Below are 19,995 nucleotides of genomic sequence, written 5' to 3' on the forward strand. Positions count from 1 at the left end.
CGCAGTGATGGCGGACAGCGATCTTCCACTGCGCAACGACCAACTCGCGCGAGAGGAAACTTTAGAGACTGACAGGTGCATGCTACAGGTTGACATGTCCCTCTGACTGGGACGGTGACATTTGACATCAGCACTGTTGTTTTGATCAATTAAATTGATCATTACGAATTCATTGAGACTGTTCTTAAAGTGTTGGAAAATTAAATCAATATGATTGAATACATAGGCTGATGTCAAAATTATTTAATAAATACAAAATAATAAGAACAAATCAGTATTTTCAAGAATGTGCGTGTGCGTGTGCGTGAGCGTGTGTCCACTTTAGCCTATAAATAATATAGTAGGCCTAGGCCTAAACTACTGTCATGGTAGTTGCAGTTTTATAACAAGCGAGCTAAAAAATACAAAAACCTCTAACACTGACCGTTATTGTAAAATATCGATGTATTTTCTAAAGGAGAAATCCATTGGTTAATGTGCACTGTAAACAACATCCTTTGTCATGCCCCAATTATCCAACGGATGGCGCTATAGTGTTTGTTTTGCAGCTTCTCCTCATCCACACCTGACCACGTGCGTTTGCTCTCACTATGTACGTGACACCAAAGTATAAGAATTCCCTACCAATTCAATTTCCCCAAGTTACCTTTTGACCCGGTGCCAACACAGCAACACTGCAGGTGTAATTTAATTTACGTGGGGGCGACCTTGAAGCGGCAAACCAAGGGCCAGACTGAATCCAAATTGAACGGTGAGAGGGGATGGGGCCAGAGGCAGAGATAAGTGGGCTAATAGCTTAACTAGCATCATGACCTTCCTTCGTATTTCTTCTATTTGTCATTCAGGTATGGATATTTTACCAAACATTACAACGTAGCCTACTACAATTGACACTATTAAATAAGACAACTCGTGGGTTGTTAAAATAATGAAAAGCGGTTGCGAGGATAGCATGGGGTCTTTAGGGTTGCTTGAATTATAATCCTACAAAGACGTTTAAATAGCCAACCTGACAACTGTAGGCGCCTTTATTAGTAAAAAGAGGTCAACATAATTGTATTTTATGATTGCCCATAGTACTTGGAACACATGTTTGATTTTGCTTATACATTATCTGTAAGCAATAAATAAATAATGTTTATTGCTTACAGCCTCAAGTATGTGTGTGTGTGTGTGTGTGTGTGTGTGTGTGTGTGTGTGTGTGTGTGTGTGCGCGCGCGCGCGAGAGAGAGATCTGATAAGCTCAAGCCAGCGCCAAGACCCTGACCCGGAATATATAAGTTGTGACACACCTAATAATGTTATCTGATCTGTTGACCATAACGGCCATCGCTGTTCCCTTACATCATGAAGGACGCAAATCAGCCACGGTGAAAAATATCCTGGTTTGGTATTCAATATTGGTCATTAAATCTAAATATAAGGCCTCAGAGGTTGCACATTTTTGCAGACCTCTGACTCACTTGGTTGGCAAGGGAACACACACATGGTGTAATTAGCCTTGGAAAAAAATGGAAAACTACTCTAGCCCTTTTTTTTTCTGACCACGCAAAAAAATCCATCAAAAGAATAACTGTGGGGGATGGGAGAGTTGGAAAATCAGAGTTTTCTTCAACACAATGTGATCAAGATATGATTAATTACTTCATCACACTATCCTGCTATAAGTGCTTTGTTATGGAGCATGACAAGCATCTCAAATAACAACCTGTAATGTTTTCCAGCAGCTGAACTTTAATGACAAAGTTCTCCAAAGCCACATTCTCTCCCAGCCTCCATCATGACTCGGTAATCACAGCCTATCGCCTTCTCCTTCATCTTCTTCTTTTTCCTATCTCGTCTTCTGTCTTTCATTCTCTCTCTTGAACGTCGCTCTCTTTTGGACCTTCATCTCTACCTCTCGATCATCTTCCAATCAAGGGGAATCTGGCCAGGGGATCAGTCTGTTATTTATGGCACAGGACCTTTCCTGAATTGCCTAGCAAGGATACAATTATTTCTTGTGCATGACTTCGCTAGCTTTTTTTTGTAAAAAAAAACTATGATTTTACATTTGTTGAAATGTTGAATTTAGTTGCTAGGTTACTAAAAGAAGGGTATTGCTGTAAAAAAAAATTCAATTTAGAGCTTGGCTAGCAGAATACTATTTATTTTTAATTATTTATTATTTACTTACTCCCAGTCATTCAACAGTCATAGTTTTGATAATGTAGCAATATTATCTTGGTTTTAAAAGTCGGATTCCATACTTTCAGTTATAACTATTATATTGTTATGCAAAATGTACAATTCATTTTCAAAGAAATTAATACAATTCCAGTGTCTTCTTTTCCTTATAAAGGGTGATTGGCCAGTGGCATTTAACCCTAATTAAGTCAGACTTTGGCATGCATGCATCTTGTTTCTTTGAACAATGAACAATCCTTTTCATACCATGGCTATCACTCCTGATAACTGTAATCTGTAATCATCATCTCTGTATTAAATTCACATATCTAGTGGGAAGCGATGACTAATGTCATTAGTCTGCATCTAATACCTAATTTTCAACACCTTTGTTGAAATATTTAATAAACAGGCACAGGATTATCACGGTATTGGGCTGGTTCTTGCTAGCATGCACAATGTAGGTCAAATGTAAGGACAAGCACCATACTGAGTGAATCTTACTTTAAACTTTTGTGTAGAGATGTTATTTAAATCAATTTTAAGTCATGATATTAATTACCTTTTTATAGAATTCTTTTTGTTGTTGTATTTTATATTACAATTCGAAGAAGTCAATCAGAAATGCAATTGGTGAGTTATTAATCAGGGACAAGTAACTACTGGTCTGGCTATGTTGTAGCAGATCTTGGACGGTTGAGAGCTTGGGCGGGAAACCAAAAACTGAAGGGGCAGAGTTACACCTTGTTTCCTGTCACATTGTTTTTTTTTAATCCATTTTATAAATCTAAAATCTGAGATGTGAGACTAGGGAATTATAAAAAATCATGTCTTGTCTTGTCTTGAATTCAATCCCAGTCACTGATTCCATCACAGACAGCCATTTCACAACAAGAAAAATCTGGCAAGCAGGTTCTTGTTGCGCTGCAAGCTTATTTAACTGTACTCAATATTGTGTCAAAGCCTGGTTTAGGGGGCTAGTGTATCTTATCCAAAGCTAATTGATGCTGTGATATTTAGACAGGATGTTGTGACAGCAGAGTGCGTGGTCTGAATAGCGTATTCTGATGCCCTTCATACCTACATGTGAAACCGTTAGTAGCACATAGCTTCATGAATGACGCCTATTTTGACAAACAAGACTTTGCTCTAAAGAAACATCCATTTCTGAAAATACAATTCATTAGCAACCACCAACGCTGATGTTTGTCTCTGTGTCATCCTAGCTGTTATTCAACCTACATGTTTATCCTCCTCCCTCTTGTCTCTCTCTCTGTCTCCCTCACCCTCTCTCTCCTCACTGGCTCTCTCTGCCTCACCACAGCATTGCTTGCAGTTCCTCAGAGTAGCAGCAGGAAGGAATGCGGTAGTGCCACTTCCAGACCGCAGCATCCAGGGAGCCCTAAAAAGGGAAGGAGTCTCAGCCGGGTCCCGGGGCTGATAGTGGACAGTCGAGCAGGGGAGGAGGCTAAATCAGGCCTACTTTCATTGATATTCATTTCTCTGAGCCCCGGCAGCCTTGCGGCCACGACAGCCTCCCAGTATAGGAAAAGGGCTGGCTGACACTCAGCGCCACCAATGGCATAAAAACCTCCCCCATACAAAGCCTGAGTGAGGTAGACTCAGTGGGACAGGAATAGGGTTTATTCCTTTTTTTGTAATGTTAATGAGTCCAAAGAAGGGCTGGTCGAAATGGAAAATAACATTCATGGGGAATTTTTACACAATATCGGTCAAACATCACAATCCGCTTATTCATTCAAAATATCATTCAAAATAGTCTAATTGGCGTCCGTTTTTATTTGGGTTTTTTTAACTAAAACTAGTTTCCATTGCTCTCTTGACTTTTTTGAACCTCATATATTGATCATTTTAGGGGATGTCATCTCATCATGAATTTAGACTATATAACTAGTCGCTATTTTATTATTATTATTTTATATTTATTACCCAGCCCTCGTCCAAAGCACTGTAAAGGTTTTAATGCACGAGGAACCCATTGACGTCGGAAAATGAACCCATGCACCCACACCAAATACATGTGTGAGTTTGTATTCAGTTCTCTCATTAGTTAGTGACTACATTGCGTTAGTGAAAACATTGCGTTAGTCTTTGCTTCTGACCACAACCAACTGCCTCTTTCTGCCTCCTTTCCCCTTTCTCTTTGCTGAGCCGTGTGATTGTACAGCGTGGCAGAGCGTATAGCACAGGCAAGTGCTGAGCACTGCTGAGTCTGACCGCGTTCCCAGGAGCCCTGGCCCAACCTCCCCCTGACAGATTGACGGACGTGGTCCAGGGGAAGACGGAGGAGGCGTTGGAGGACAAGGTGGGCAAGGTCACCTGCCACTGCCCACATCGACTTCAACGGAAAGGTTCAGCAAGGTCAGTGGAAGCCCACCGTGCCATGACCCTGTGCCTGACATAGTGGACATAGGGGTATAAGGGCGAGAGGGTATAACTGTTCCCCTTATTTTTTGCTGCTATGAAACAGCCAGTGGTGCCATGGACTTCCTGTTTGAGCAAGCTGCTTCTGCGGCTTATCTGGGAGGTTGCATGTCGGTCAGATGTCACTTCCTCTTTTTTTAAACACTCATTTAGCCTCACATGAATGCAAATCTACATCTGCATGTAATTCACACACCCCCACACACACACACACACACACACACACACACACACACACACACACACACACACACGCACGCACGCACACATTTCTTGGAGAATATACAGAAAGAAGAAGTGTAAGAAGAAAATACAGAGAGCCATAGAAAGGGGTGGGCACAATAAGGAGTTACCATATTGGACGTTGGGAGATAATGCAAGCAGGAGATGCAAATGAGATAAAGAGTGGTTGTCATGGTGACCTGTTGCGCAGCGATGGTTTGCTGACAACCTGACTGCAGTTGTGACATGGCCGCGGTCAAACAGGCAGCGTCGTTATGAAAGAGACGAGAGATGTTCAGGAAGACTTGTTCATGAAGATCCCCATCAGACCCACAGTGCACCGCGGTGGCGCCCCCAGCTTCGGAGTAGCGTTGTCAGTTCCAGAGGCGCGTCAACGCTAGAGAGACACACAGGTAGGAAGCTGCTGCAAAGCCTCTCTGACTCTTTTAATAGGAAACTTTAAAATGATCAATGTGAGCAAGGTTGGTGATCATCTGTGTTAAAATGTTTTGATATATATATTTATATATATATATATGTACTGTATGTATATATATATATATATATATACATACGTGTGTGTGTGTGTGTATACGAACAGTCACAAGCAGTATCTCAGTAATGCTTAACACTTTTATTTTTAAATAGATATAGATATATTATATTGATAAATAAATAAATAATATTATATTATATTTTAATATATACATTTACATTTGTACAGCATTATTAAGTTACTGCTTGTTACCGTTTGTTTTCAATTGTGAACTGTAAGCATTTCTATTTAATTATGAGTGAGGGGCAAGTTTCAAATAGAAAAGTGTGAAACGGGCTACATTTTAGTGCCTTTGCAAACATGGGCTTGGCGCGTGTTCTCAGAGAGATAAACGGGGTGGTTGTGGCTTGCACATTTGCAGGCTATACAAGGGCACGGTGCGCGATAAAGAAAAACTGAAGTGAAAGAACTTGCGCGGGGTGTTTCCGTTTGTTTCTCTCATTATGGTGAAGATAAGCGAGGAGCTTGAACGCTGTTTGCACACACGGTGTTGTCAGATGGGAGCAACACACTGGGCTGTTGCCGTATTTCAAAGCGGACAACCAGAGTCACACCTGTTTTCCTCCACTGCGTCAAAGTAGAAACGCTGAGGTTGGAACACAATACTGAATGTCGCAAGGATGCACCACACTGCTATATATATATGTATATATATATAAAATATGTTTGTCGAGAGTGTTAAGAATGGCCTGACATTGTAGTCGACCTAAGAGTCACGTCACTGTCAGTTCCTTCCTTTTTTTTAAATCATTCCTTCACCCTCCAACACAAATCGGCATGTAAAAGCTGACGTTGAACGCAGCTCTTTTTATGCAGCGCTCAAAACTACTGTACATGGCCTTCCCACCGGGGCTGCTGCGAGCTGCCACTCCCCAGTCCTCTGGCCACTGGGATTGCCCGTAATGGGAAAGTAATGTGCGTTCGTGGCCCTTTCGTGATAGGTGTGATGGCTCTTGCCTGAAAAAAAATAAAGAAAGGAGGGGACATTTCCTCGGCAGAGTGAGAGTTCGCGTCAGTCAGCCAGCGTGGTTCACGGAAGGCCGGGAAATAGCAGAGCTCTGAGGCCATAGTGTTGAGCTAAGGCCAGGAAGGAACTGCAAAAATACCACGACGGAGGGAGGGATAGTGGGCCTAGGGGGAAGAAGAAGAATAAGGAAGATGAGAAGGAATTCATGGATGGAAAAGACACAGTCAGAGGGGTTGGCAGCATCTGGATAGATTTTTGTTCTGTGGAAGTAGGTTTAGGGCAGATAAGGACGCAAGTCATATTTTTCGGTTCCCCCTTAACCGAGTTGTGCTCTCTCGGAGAGAGGTTGTGAGCAGAAGGGTCGATGCGCTTACACACTCACACACATGCCTGTGTACGCACACACACACACACACACACACTCATACACACAGTTGCACACACATCACGCACACTTCCTGTTCCCCAACAGTCAACGTTTATCTGCGCGCCCGCCCACGGGTTTCGAAAACACAATTAGCTCGTCACACACCAAGTAACAGTTTTTAAAACCACAACACCCAAGTTCCTTTCTGTTCTACACTAAAAACCGGTGCACACTTCTATGAAGAAACCCCTGCTAACCATTGCAAAGAAAAAGGATTATACCCAGATGAGTAGCAGCTGGAGCCTGTAGCTGAGGTTTACGCATTAGAAGGACTTCTGTCTCTCTTAAAAATGCTACTTCTTCTTTGAGTAAAAATAATTTCCATTCAGTCATTCATTATTCACCCATATGTCCTTCTTGGTATCCACTTATTCCTGGACAGGGTCAACACAGAAGTAGAAGTGGAGTAAAAAGTAAAAAGCATTTTTCAATATGAAACAAGTGACCCTTTGTTCTGAGGTTTTATTGGGTGGCAGCTGATAACACAAGTGGTATGAATGAACAACCCATGTGGGAACCGCAACACTTCCCCAATACATTTATGGTGCTTACTGGGCCAGTAAATGATGGCCGCATTGTTCCTGACAGAGGTTGTGGTCCCTCGACTGGAATTTGATGGTAAATGACCAAAAGTTGAAATGTAGAGAAAGCAAAATGCAACTGCTGACAATTGACAGTAAAAAAAATAAGGACAAGCGATAGAAAAATGGAGAACTGAATATATACATGGGTACGGAAAAGGGAGGAATAAGGGAAAGGAAGAAAAAGAACAAACTGGCATCAAGTTGCAACAGAGAGAAATGGGAATTTCCACATCAGTGTGTTGAGTTTCACTGTAAGCCCAAATCGTCAGGGGCGTTGCTAATGTGCGCTCCGCGGTGCCGGAATAGCATCATTCTATTCCCCATCGTTAGTCAAAACAAACTCCATTTTGTGGTCAAGAGTGTCTTGCTGCTACTGTTAGGAATAATTGATTTAACTGTTTCACTTTAGCTGGCCTTTGTCAACGTCTGCTCGGCAGTGTGTTATTATACGCTTGTAGCTTATGCTGGAAAGTATTACCGGTGAATAAAGGCATCCCTCTTTTCTGTGGCGTCTTAAGCTAACGGCTTTAATTGTGTGAATCCCGTGTCTCACAGTGACTTTGAAACCTAACACAGGCTAGGGGAAAAGGTGCTCTCCTGCCTGGGATTCAGCCGCAGATTGTCACCCAGGGTTTAAGGGCATGCTATGTAAATTAGAGATGAATTATCACCAGCTCTGTTTCAGAGGCTGCCAAGATCTCCACACCGGGCCAAGAGGAGCAAGAGAGGGAAGGGAATAGAGAGGAAAGAAGACAGGGACAGGTCAACAGAGAGACAGAGTAACAGGCAGAGAGAAAAAGCCATAAGAAAGATAATAACACAGTATAACACAGCGAGGACGGGATGATGTTGGACGTTTGTTGAAGAAGTAGCGCCAAGGGCCTTTCTCTACCATCAGGCATAAGCATTAGCGCTTGTGGACAGAGCAAATCTAGGGCAAACTTTCTGTATTCAGTTCGTATTTAACACTGAAATAACCTGGAAGTCACACTGAAACTAGAACAGCAGACAGAATCAGTAGAAAACTGTTACGCTAAATGGGGTTCAGCAGCGGGAGATTCCGGTCTGCGCTATCTTGCGGCACCAAGGAGATTCTGGGGGATGTTTTAGTGCCTTATTGCCGTGGATACCGGAAATTGCCGCATCAGATGTAAAACCAAGCAATTCTGAGGGCTTCTTCAGCCCTACCTGGCTCTTCTCTGAATGCATGGAGAGCGAGCGTTGGAGGTATTTTATAGGCTTTTCCTTTGTATTGTAGCACAGACAATTAGCAGGATTCAGTCAGCCCACGTTAAGGCTGTTGTATTGAGTTCATTCTAAAAGGATGCAGTCTGTGTAGGAGTTTGCGTATAGATTGTTGAGCTTCTATTTTTTGTCTGTTTCGTTGGCTTTCGTGGAGGACTGCCACGTCGAAAAAGCAGAGAAATGAAATAGAGGGAAGGAGAGAAGCCAGGTCTAATCTGTCACACAGTTCATGTAAATATTTTCATAACGCGTCGCCTTGCTGCTTCACTCCCTAAAGTTCCATTCCTTCCAACACTGTAATGTTTGGTATGTAACCTCCGCCCTTTTTTCTCGCCTCAACTTTATCTCTCTCTCCTCTTCTGTCCTCATCCTCCCCATCTATTCCCCACCCTGAGTCTTCTGCATCACAGCCCGTTATTGTTATTATTAATTAATATGATCATCTTTCAGATCCTTTTTTTGAGGTTGGTTTGCTGCTGCATAGTTTTCCTCTTGTATCCTTTGATACCTCTATCTTTTCCTATCAATGTTGCCAGTGCAAGGCAAATGTAGCAGTAACTGAGTGAACACTTCCTGGTGTTGTTTTAGCGGGGGTGTGGCTTACGCTTAGAGAGGAGGGGAGGTGGAAGAGGAAGGAGGACACACGCATATGCATGTGTGTGTGTGTGTGTGTGTGTGTGTGGCGCAGGTGGGTGGAGAGGGGTGGGAGGGGGGGTGGAAGACTGCAGGATCTGTATGCCCAGTGCAGTCAGAGCTCCCTCCTCCCACCACCTCCCTCCTCCTCCTCCTCCTCCTCCTCCTCTTCCACAGCTGTTGCTACTGCCGCCGAGCAAGCAGCACTCTCCTCGGGCAGCAGACGAACGATCCAGAGGCTGGGGGCGTCCGGAGAAAAACAGCCCAGCTCCTCTCCTCTCTCTTTGAGTGCTTCAGCAGCTTCGGCACGATACCGCACCGCTCAAACAGCCCACCCCCCCCCCCCCCCCCCCAACCCTCCGACCAGCCACCTCGAGGAGCAGGGGAGGGGAGACACACTGGCGCACGCGGCGCAGCGCTGCGACTCACACACACACACTCGGACACACACACACACACACACCCGCACACCCACGCACACAGATTCATGCAGACAGCCAAGCACCCTGCTGCTCCTCTCTCACACACACACACACCCACCCCGGCGTGCGCGGCACCGCTCAGCTCCGTCGCTTGTGTGTTTTTTCGCGGCTGCAGCTGATTCACTCGCTAACTCGCTCGCCTCTCTCTCTTCGCCGCTGCCACTGCTGCCAGTCGCTCTGTCCACCCGCCAGAGAATGGTCCAGCTGGTGCCTTGGGGTCTGCTGTGGCGGCCTGTCTGAACACACACACACACACACACAAACACACACACACACACACACTCACACACACACACACACAAGTACGTAAGAACGTACGTACGTACGCACACACGTACGCACAGAGGCAGTCTATCGACAAGCGGAAGCACACGTTCAAAGTGAAGAGCGATGTAAGAGGTAAGGGCTCCATTTGTTTGCTCCTGCCTCTCTCTCCTTCCCTCTCTCGATCCATCTCTATCCCTCCGTTGCACTCTCGCTTCCTCTCTATCACGCTCTTTCCTGAGTTTTTCGCCATTGTTTCGTCTAGAACTTTCCCCCTGTGTTTGCTGCAGTCTTTACTTTCTGAAGTATGTGGCTATGTGTTGGAGGCGATGGGGAGGGGGGTTTGTTTGCTTAAGCGTCTGTGTGCTCTGAATGAGGGCCAACGGGTTAGCATCTGTTTGTTATGGCTTGTCTTTTGAATGAGGCTCACACACTCAGTCATTCATGCGCGTGCACACACACACACACACACACACACACACACACACACACACACACACGTGTTCTTGGTGGAAGCACAATGGGGAAGATGACATGAACACTGTTTATAGCGGTAGACTATACAATCGCCGTTATGGTATTGAATTCGCTGGCAGTTTTATGGTGTTTCCCATGACTGGGAGTTACCTCCCCGTTTGATCTTAAGTTAGATGTTGTCTCTTTTAAGTCTTGGACTTGAAAAACGTTCGTCTCTAAGTCGGCTTGGACTTTGGTCTCCCTATCGGTTTGTCGTTTCCCCCGCAAATACTTACGTTTGCTGTTTGCCTTGGACGGTTGGACTTAATCTGGGATCTTTGTGTGTGTGGTGTGTGTGTGTGAAAGTGTGTGTGTGCGTGGGTGTTTGAGTGGGGCCGTGATTGTTCCAGGAAGCACTGAAGTGGATCAATAGATCGTCATCTTCCATTCCCCCAGCCTGACTCAACATCGGACACGTTGAGAATTATCTTGCTGGCAAGCATTTTAGCACAAGTTCTCCTCCACCGAATACTCAACCCTTTAGGTATTTCCTTACATTCTTCTCCCCATTCAAATGAAGTTTCCCACCGCCTTGTGTTCTTTTTTTTTATACAGCTCTAAATGTGTCAGCCTGTGGGTCTCTAGTGCTTGTGCCATGTGAGGTGAACTCACGCCCCCTCGCATGTAAATTTTGTCTGACATGTGAAGCTGCCACTGCCTTTTATGGTGAGCACCGTATTTCAGTACAGTACAAACTTGCCAACCATTCCGGGTCGCGGGAGGAGAACGTGTCTGTGTGTGAGGGAGGGAAAGAGAGTGAGAGAGAGAGGGTGGCTCTGTGTGTCTGTAGGAGTGTATATGCGCGCATGTTAGTGTTTGCATGTGTGTGTCATAAAGTGGGAGTAACTCGCAGATAGGAGGAAAGTCTAACCAAAAAAGAAAAAAACGACAGGCAGGGAGAACGAGAAAGAAACGTGGAGGGCGCTGAGAAATGGCAGATTTTCCACTGTGGGGAAAGTTTAAAGTTTTAACCGGACTAAACGTGAGTACATTTATTTGAGCAGTTGTTTACGAAAAGGCATTTTTAAAAGTGGTTACGTTTAACCCTGCATCGTCCTCTGTCTCAGAGGTTGGTCCAGGAGAGGTTGCGCAAAGATCAAGCTGTATAATTTGTTTCAACTGCCCAGTGCGTAGATTTAAATACATGGGGCAGAAGGGTTTTATGCATACTTTTAATTTAATTTGATTTCATTTTTTGGGGGGGGACTTGGGAGTTGGGAGTATTTAGCCCCACTTAGCCATCTGCATAACAGCTGGAGCTACTTGGCTGTAAAGGAAGCTGCTGCTTCAAGAGTGTGTCTAACACAGATACACTGCCGTCCGAGTTAGGTCCTTTACAGCCAGGGCTCCCTCTCCTTGTATCTCTGTGCCCCCTTTTCTCTTCTTCCTCCTATTCCTCATCTCCCCTGGGCTACGATGTGGTGTTGTGTCTGTGGTTGCGGGCAATGATGGGGAAAGTTGTTTTGTCATTTAGCTTGTGACCTGGTAGGACTGGCGAAAGCAGCTGCATACACACACACACGCACACACACACACACACACACACACACACACACACACACATACAGACACACATACAGGCACACATAGGGGAAGACCTACGACGGATTGCAATGTTAACATCGATGTCATGCTGCGTTTAAGATCGTAATAATGTGGTGGAAACGTGTGCAGATAGCATTCCTCAAAGGAATGTGTGTGTGTGTGTGTGTGTGTGTGTGTGTGTGTGCCTGTGCGTGTGTGTGTGTTCTCACGTGCCTTGGTGCCGGAGTACTGCATTACAGCATTACATATCTGTGTGAGTTTAAGAAGTGCAGTATCTGCGATCTGCCCCAGAGACAGTGTGTTATTATGCGCAGTACCGTCTCGCTAACGGCAAGTTCCCTCATGACAGAGGCACTCTCAGCCTTCCCAGGTCTGTTGGCCACACCAGCATATTTACCTCTCTTTGGTTCATCAGCATCACACTAGCTGACATAGGGTATCATATGTGTGGCCTCCTACACTTTGTACTAATATTGTGCCAAATGGGAAACTGAGAGGCTGAGCGAATAGACACATTGTCTGCTTGAATTCTGTGTTTTTAACCCATACAAGGGAGAGGAAACTATGATTGGGATTCTTGGTCTGTCTATCCACTCCCAACAAACATCACATTTTAAATAAGCAAACATCAGTTTGCTTATTTAACCCTAATTTCTGAACGGTGTGTATCCACCATGTTCATAGTCCATTTACATGACTTGCAGCACTATATGTACTCCTATATCAGGCCTGGGAGCATGTGAAGGTATTACATTCACTGCGGCGCTATACATAGAATAATCGAAGCATATACGATTTTTATGAAGGTCACTCTATAGTGGCTGTAGAACACCAGTAAGACTTAGTTGCCACCGGAAAGAAAAGATGAAACTGAAACTATGTGGTGAAGTCGCTGCTTTGAAGCAAAGCACATGTTCTATGGTGCAATGCAAGCTAACATGCTAACTAAGCTCTCTTCAGTTTCAAATAATAATGTGAGCCAATGACCCTCTCATTAAACCATAAGGCTTGTCTGTTAGGTCTGGCCCATACACACACACACACACACACACACACACAACACACGCACAACACACTCTCAAACACACATGCAGAAACACATGGTTGCAGAGACAAAGATGCAAAGGATCCCATTATCTTGGTAGACACAAGACACATCCACAAGTACCAATGCACACAGTCACTCACAGAACGGCATATGTGCTCTTGCACACACTAATTTAACAAAGGCTAAGTATACGTCAGGACACATGGTGTTTTGTGTGTATGCGCAGGCTTGTCTTTCTGTGTGTGTGTGTGTGTGTGTGTGTGTGTGTGTGTGTGTGTGTGTGCGTGTGTAAGTGAGCGCTGCTGCAATCTGCACAAGAGATGTCATTGTCTTCCGAGATTCTCTCCATTGCTGGAATCAATAGGCATTGTTTGTGTTGCGCACATAAGCAACAAACTGTCTCTTTCCCGTTGAAACGTTGGCCAATCCACTGACCCGCCAATCCGTTTAAACTAATCACTAGAGACAGGTAATGGGTCATTTGGAATAATTATGATGGGGGTGCAATGGATAATTATAGAGATGGTGATGATGACGAAGGTGAGAGACCCACGTGACTGCAGATATTAATTTCTTATTAATTTCTCTGATCACTCTGCTGTGACTTCTAGTCTATGTGAGCCTCACCTATTAAAAAAAGTGAACAACCTCAAATAATAAGCATGTATAGCAGACCACAGACCTGCGTGGGTTCTAGCCCATTGCGGGAGTGAGAATCTTTTGAGTTTTAGAAAAGAATCTAAATCAATGATATTCAGATTATTATTATAGTGATCCAGCTGTTTGCTTTGCATCTAGGTCCCTTCTACTCAGCGTGGGCATTGCGGTTCACTCCTCAGGCCTCAATGGGCAGCAGTCGGAAACGCGTTTGTCCAGAAGGCACAGTACCGTCCTTACCCTAGCATGTTTTACTGGGTGGTAGAGTATCAACTTATGTGTGTGTGTGTGTGTGTGTGTGTGTGTGTGTGTGTGTGTGTGTGTGTGTGTGTCGGTCTGCATTTGTGTCATTTGTGGCAAGCATGTATGTCTATAGATGAGGGTCAGAGAGGACAGTGCCGGGAGTGTGATATACGGTGTTGCATTTCGCTCTATATGCCCGCAAACCCCCTGACCTTTCTCAGCTCATTGTCACTCTGGCCCCACCTCGCAGTCAATATGCTTTGGCTGTTTCTTTTCCTTGGGTGAGGGGAGGGGCAAGCAGAAGGCTCTCACCCACAGTCTATTCATCTGGAAATACAAATCTTAGTCCAGGTATAGTTTGTAAGAGTATTCATTGTACAGTGATTGCGACAGATGTTTTTCCTCAACCCCGCTTTAAATGGAAAAAGGAAAAAAGTAAATGTGTGCACAATCACAATGCGTCCATTGATATTTTCACAGCTTTTACGGAAGGAGGTGGCTCCGCAGTGCCTCCTGTAATATCCCCGTGCAATGCATTGCCAGGCCAAACCAAGTCGTTTCTCAGGCAGCCTTATCTCCAGGGTGAGCACCACACCCTCTTTCTTGTTTTCCTGACACAGCTTTTTGCAATTAGTCAGACTTGACAACTCCTACAGCACCCCACCTTAACAACTAGCCTCCACATCGCTGTAACCTTCCATCAGGTTAGGTCTGCATTCCCAACACAACACTGACACCACAGCCAGAGCCACCACCACTTTGTGTGCCCAAGGATACCTCATCAAATCTGAACAACATCCATAACGTGCACATTTTGTGCGCAGGCGGCACTTTTGGGCAGAGGTGAACGCTGCGCTTTGACAGTGTTTGTCCCAGCGTCGCCATCGACCTGGCCTATAGAGATCTGCCGGGTGACTCATTACTCCCTTCCCCCCATTAAAAAGGACGGAAGTCATCCAGTCGTTGCTTGCTCATGTCGGGCATTCGTTTGTGCTTGTCGGGATGGCAGATTTGTGGGGCTCTAGTTCTGAGGCACGTGACCCATGTGAGCTCATGATGGCGCCGCTGTGATGCTCCTCGCTGTGTTCCCTGTTCACATGACCTTAGCGGTCAAAAGAGAAGGCGAGACACACAATCTTCTTGGCTTACCTCTCTCTCAATGTCTTGTCTCTGTCAATACCTCACTTTCATGGTCTCTACTTCAAACCCCCTCCTGTTTCTCTTCCTATATCTTCTCTTCTACATTCTTCTCACCTTGTCTCTCTCTCCTTCTCTCTCCCCCTCTCCCTCTCTCTCTCTCTCTCTCTCTCTCTCTCTCTCGCTCTCTCTCTCTCTCGCTCTCTCTCTCTCTCTCTCTTTCCATCCTCCCGGTGCTATTGTTCACCTTGCACCAACTTGCGAGACCTTGGAGGGACTGGAGAGGGAGGAAGTGCAGTTGAGGATACTGGAAGAGGGAGGGGAGAGATAAGCACGGCGGGAACAAACCCGGCAGACAGTCAGATCCAGGGCACGGGGAGATGAAGGGACAGCCCTGAGAGGACAGAAGAACAAAATAGAACTAGAGCGTTTGCAGAACCCGGGGATTTCATTTGCGCATCCACGTGTCAACAGTGCAGTGCAGCACGCCACCTTCCCCCAAATCAATCACAGTGAATAAACCCATCTGTCTGTCCTCCCGTTTGCTTCCCGTCCGTCTGATGTATGAAATGAAATAAAGCACGGCGGTCCGGTCGGTGCGCATCCCAAATAGACTGAGGAAGCGGAATTGGATAAAGGGGAGGGCTCTCCGGCACGCAGGGCCATTTTGAGATGGAGAAATCGATAGGGAAGGAGGCTCCTGTCCACCTCGTCTCTCCGTCAATAAGCAAGTGTCTGCCCGCCCGGCCCTGGACAGAACCTGTGTCGACGAACCGTCAGTCAGAGTGGACAGAGCACGCTCTCCACCATTCACCCAAGTCATCCCGCTCTCTCCGCTGCTGTCTGTTGGGTTGATCTATAGAACATGTTGGTGGATTTAATGATTGGTTAGTTGCTCTCCAGCTGCCCCGGTTGCTTTTGTCTTGAAGCCAAAGTTCCCCAAAGCCTTTTAACCTTGAGAGTGAATGTTTTGTTTTACCTCCATTAAGGCGGTGTTCATCTGTAACAAACTTATTCTACAGCCAACGCTTTCTAAATATGGTACAAATAATGATATAACCTACAGTTCTTCATGTATTGGAGTCATACTTGGAATAATGATCAAGGTACTGAGTTACAGGGTTTAGACCTGTAACTCAGTACCCTGGTGCTGTGGTGCTATCTTCTCAGGAGAGATTAAAAGCAGAGGGATATACGCATGAGAACAAACTGATTCATGGCGTTATGCATGTCGGGCGGCAGGGGAGTGTGTAACTAGGTTATTATGTCTATTGTGTCTAGCAGCCTTTTCCTTGCTTCTGCTGAGGCAGGGGTTATCCAAGGTGACGCCCGGTCGATACCTCCTTCTCTCTCTCTCTGTAAACCCCCACCCTTCCTGTCCCTCTCTCCCTCGCTGTGTAACCCCCCACCCTTCCTGTCTGTGTTTGTGTGTGTGTGTGTGTGTGTGTGTGTGTGTGTGTGTGTGTGTGTGTGTGTGTGTGTGCGTGTGTGAACATGCATCTATAGTGCTGGGTCATCATGAACATGGCCGGAGTTTATGGAATGCAGCGCTGTCGTTTTGTTGCGGTCGAATAGCGATAGCTTAGTGTAGCGCTAGCTTAGCAGCGGTAGTGGCCTGCCTGGGAGCCCACGCAGTTTGGACAGGGGCAGGCTTTTTCTCTCGTTATTTTCTCTTGAAATAGGGCGTGTAGCGCCGCTCTGGCCCTTGTGATAAGAGCGAACCGGGGCGGCCCCTCCAGGGGGCGGGGGGGTCCCAGTCGTTGGAGTTCATATGGCAGGCCCTGTTCAATGGTGTCAACCAAAAATAGGATAGGATCATTGGCACAGTGGCTAGAAAGTTCAGAGACGTCCAGGGGACGGGGAATATCTCAGCCAAACATGTGATCTTGTTGACGAGTTCGGATCGAGGGAATTTGTGTTGTGTGAGAGCTAAAATAATGAATTTGATATCACCGTTGACGTTATCACTCCTGCCGTGGTTTTGATACGTTCATAATTGAAAGTGTAATCTGTGATTTGTTGTGAGAGGTTGTTTTTTTGCGAGGCAGTATGTGTCATCGTAACTTATTACCGTCTGTCTTTAGGAACGCTTCGTATATTTTCGTTCTTATTATTAAATTGCCAAGGAATTGGAGTAGAGTTTGGCTTTTCCTTTCCATCCCTCTCTCACATCACTCTCTAACACTCTCGCTCCTTCCATGACTCTTTCACTTCTCTATTCCCTCTCTCTTCGTTGTCATTAGCTGTATCTCGCTCATTCCCTCTCCTTCTCAAATTCCCTCCCTCCCTTTCTCTCTCTCTCTCTCTCTCTCTCTCTCTCTCTCTCTCTCCCCAAGTCTTTCACTTTCTCGCTTGTCCCCTCTCTTTCTCCCTGTCTCTCCCTCTCTCCTCCCGTCACTAGCTCTCCTCTCTCATTCCCTGTCTCTCGCCCTCTCTCTCGCACATTCCATGTCCTGTCTCCCTCCCTCCCATGCCGCGTGTCTCTCTGCTGTCTCTCGCTCTCGTTCCCCCCTCTCCCCTGCCTCTCCCTGGTTGCAGGGAGGTCAACCTCCCCTTGGCTCCTCCCCTCTTGCACTCACCTGGCGCACAGCCCAGAATGTTGCTTCAGCTCCGCCTGCTCCCATTGGTTCCTGCGAAACGCACACGCCGCCTCATACGAATGGAAGTGACTAACCTTCCCCATGCTGTCCCTGCCCTGCCGCCACTCTCCCCCCCCGTCTCTCTCTCTCTCTCACTTTCACTCTCTTCCTGTATTTCCTTCGCAAAAAAAAGTTTGCCTCACCTTACTCAACTGTAAGTGATCCGATGGGTGGGTGGGGCTGGTGGTGTGTGTGTGTGTGTGTGTGTGTGTGTGTGGGGGGGGGGTCGCGGGGATTGATTTGATTCCTTGCGCTTCAGACCAGAAGCAGTGGTGGAAACCCATTGAATGGCGGCTTTGTGCTCCGCTGGCTGCGAGAGGGAGTCTGTTTGTGTGTGGCATGGCGCGATGAGCCCGTGTGCGTCCTGTGTACTTAGAGCGCGCGGGGCGGGTGAACGTTTTATTTGTTTTAGCAGACACCGCCGCATTGCTGGCATTTTTTCATACCATTCGTTCCCACAGCTCCATGGCTCGATGGTGGCCGAGCGTGACTCAGAGACCGTAGCGCGCTCTAGGCCGGAGGGGAGGGTTGTGTGGGGCAGCCCATGAGGAGACGTCCACGCCCAAGCGGGGGAAACCGACCCCTTTGCAGGGGAAATCTCGCCGGTCATTCTTTTTGTTTTACTCACCCGCTCTCTCTCTCTCTCTCTCTCTCTCCCCCTACAGAGGAAGTGCCTTCCCTGACGTCTGCTGCAGCTTTGACCTGCTTCTACAGCCGAAGCTAAGCCTGCCCCGCCCCCGCCCACCTGCCCCAACCCCTTGCCTTGCCTTCGCTCGCTTGCTGCCACGGCAACGCGGGCACGAGGTAACCAGCTAACCACCACACAACCCCCAGTGCCGCCATCGCCTGCCGCCCGCTCGGTCTACGCCCAGACACACACACACACACACACACACCCCCCCACCCCCCCCCCCCCCACGGTCCATCACCACTCCCCCCACCTGCCAAAAGTCTTACTCATCTACTGCTGCTGCCGCTGCCCAGCCACCAGCACCCACCCACCGGTCCGCCACATAGCCGGGCTCACTCAGGCCTCTCTACCCGCCTTGCCTTCGGTCCACCAGGCCCCCACCACCACCACCACGAGTGGGTCTTTTGCTGGCCCCGAGACACTGAACCCCCGCACAGAGATCCTGGTCGAACCCCGCTGGGACAGGACCTCGGTCTGGCCTGCTCCCCTGTCTGCCAGGGCTCTGAAGACACGTCAAGGAGAGAGAAGCCCCTTGGTTGTCAGGAAAAACTGTCTGCTGGATTTATTTTTTCCCTTTCTCTTCCCCGGCTGTCTGGCCAAGAAAATGACCTACTAACGTAGAGTAAACATTGGCTTGATTATAACTTGCAACAAAAAGGTATTTTCGGCGGCTGTGGTGTTCCCCAGTCAATAGGAAGTCAGTCTTTCCTCTCCCCTGTATGCTTTAACGTTGAGAGTTTGCGTAAACGAAACGACATCTGGCTAACTCGAGGGGCACTTTATAGTTTTTTTTCTTCTGCTAAACCCTCGATTCAAGTTTTTTGGAATACTTTTTTGGATTCCCGACCCGCTGCCATGGCGATGAACATAGCACATATGCGCGACACAAAATGGCTGACTCTGGAGGTCTGCAGAGAGTTCCAGAGGGGCACCTGCTCGCGCACCGACCAGGAGTGCAAGTTCGCCCACCCCGCCAAGAGCTGTCAGGTGGAGAACGGCCGAGTCATCGCCTGCTTTGACTCTCTCAAGGTACGCTACACATTGAACATCTAAAAACATAAAGATCCCCACAGACTGATGATAAAAATCCAGATGTAGGGCCGGTAGCATCCAGAGGGGGTTGAAAGGCAGGATGGAAAGGGGAAGACACACAGACTGTAATATATTATATTGTGTTGAAAGCAGCATGCACAATGGTTTTTTTTCGCCTGAGATGGCTTTCGCTTTAGGAAAGGAAAACTAACCATCTGGCTACAGCATGTGCGCTTGCAGGCTCCGCCTACTTCTGGTCAGGTGATACGAACACTCGACCAAGAGAAACTTGAACTTCCTGGGTCTCGGAAAGTCAGACCAGTGCTCTGGAGATTTCAAGGATGATCCGAATGGATATACATTTGTGCTACTGAAAACACTGCAGTAAATACATCATTTAATAATCCAGCGCAATGTTTTCAGGCTCATGGCCCTTTTCAAAAGTACAAAGGTTTATGTGTATGTGTGTGTGTGGAGCTGAGATGAGTGCAGTCCT

At 46.6% G+C, this 19,995-nt stretch overlaps 1 protein-coding gene across 13 annotated transcripts in view; it reads left to right on the forward strand.

Moving 5' to 3' along the window:
- The first annotated feature begins 5,174 nt into the window (after window positions 1-5,174).
- mbnl1 (muscleblind-like splicing regulator 1) overlaps window positions 5,175-19,995 on the forward strand; it is a 45,982-nt gene continuing 31,161 nt past the window's right edge. For 3 of the 13 annotated variants that reach the window (XR_013812421.1, XM_079751224.1, XM_079751225.1), the window contains exons 1-2: window positions 11,249-11,489; window positions 18,442-19,496. Coding sequence is in view for 11 of the 13 variants with exons in the window: in XM_079751224.1 (XP_079607350.1) it covers window positions 19,323-19,496 (174 nt within the window). In the remaining 2 variants the exon portion in view is untranslated. Of the gene's footprint in view, window positions 5,247-9,689; window positions 10,127-11,247; window positions 11,490-18,441; window positions 19,497-19,995 lie in introns of those variants that run through there. The other 10 variants (XR_013812422.1, XM_079751232.1, XM_079751234.1 and 7 more) reach the window with 7 other exon arrangements.

The sequence above is a fragment of the Pollachius pollachius genome (genome assembly GCF_949987615.1).
Source record: "Pollachius pollachius genome assembly, chromosome: 14".
Classification (NCBI taxonomy): domain Eukaryota; kingdom Metazoa; phylum Chordata; class Actinopteri; order Gadiformes; family Gadidae; genus Pollachius; species Pollachius pollachius.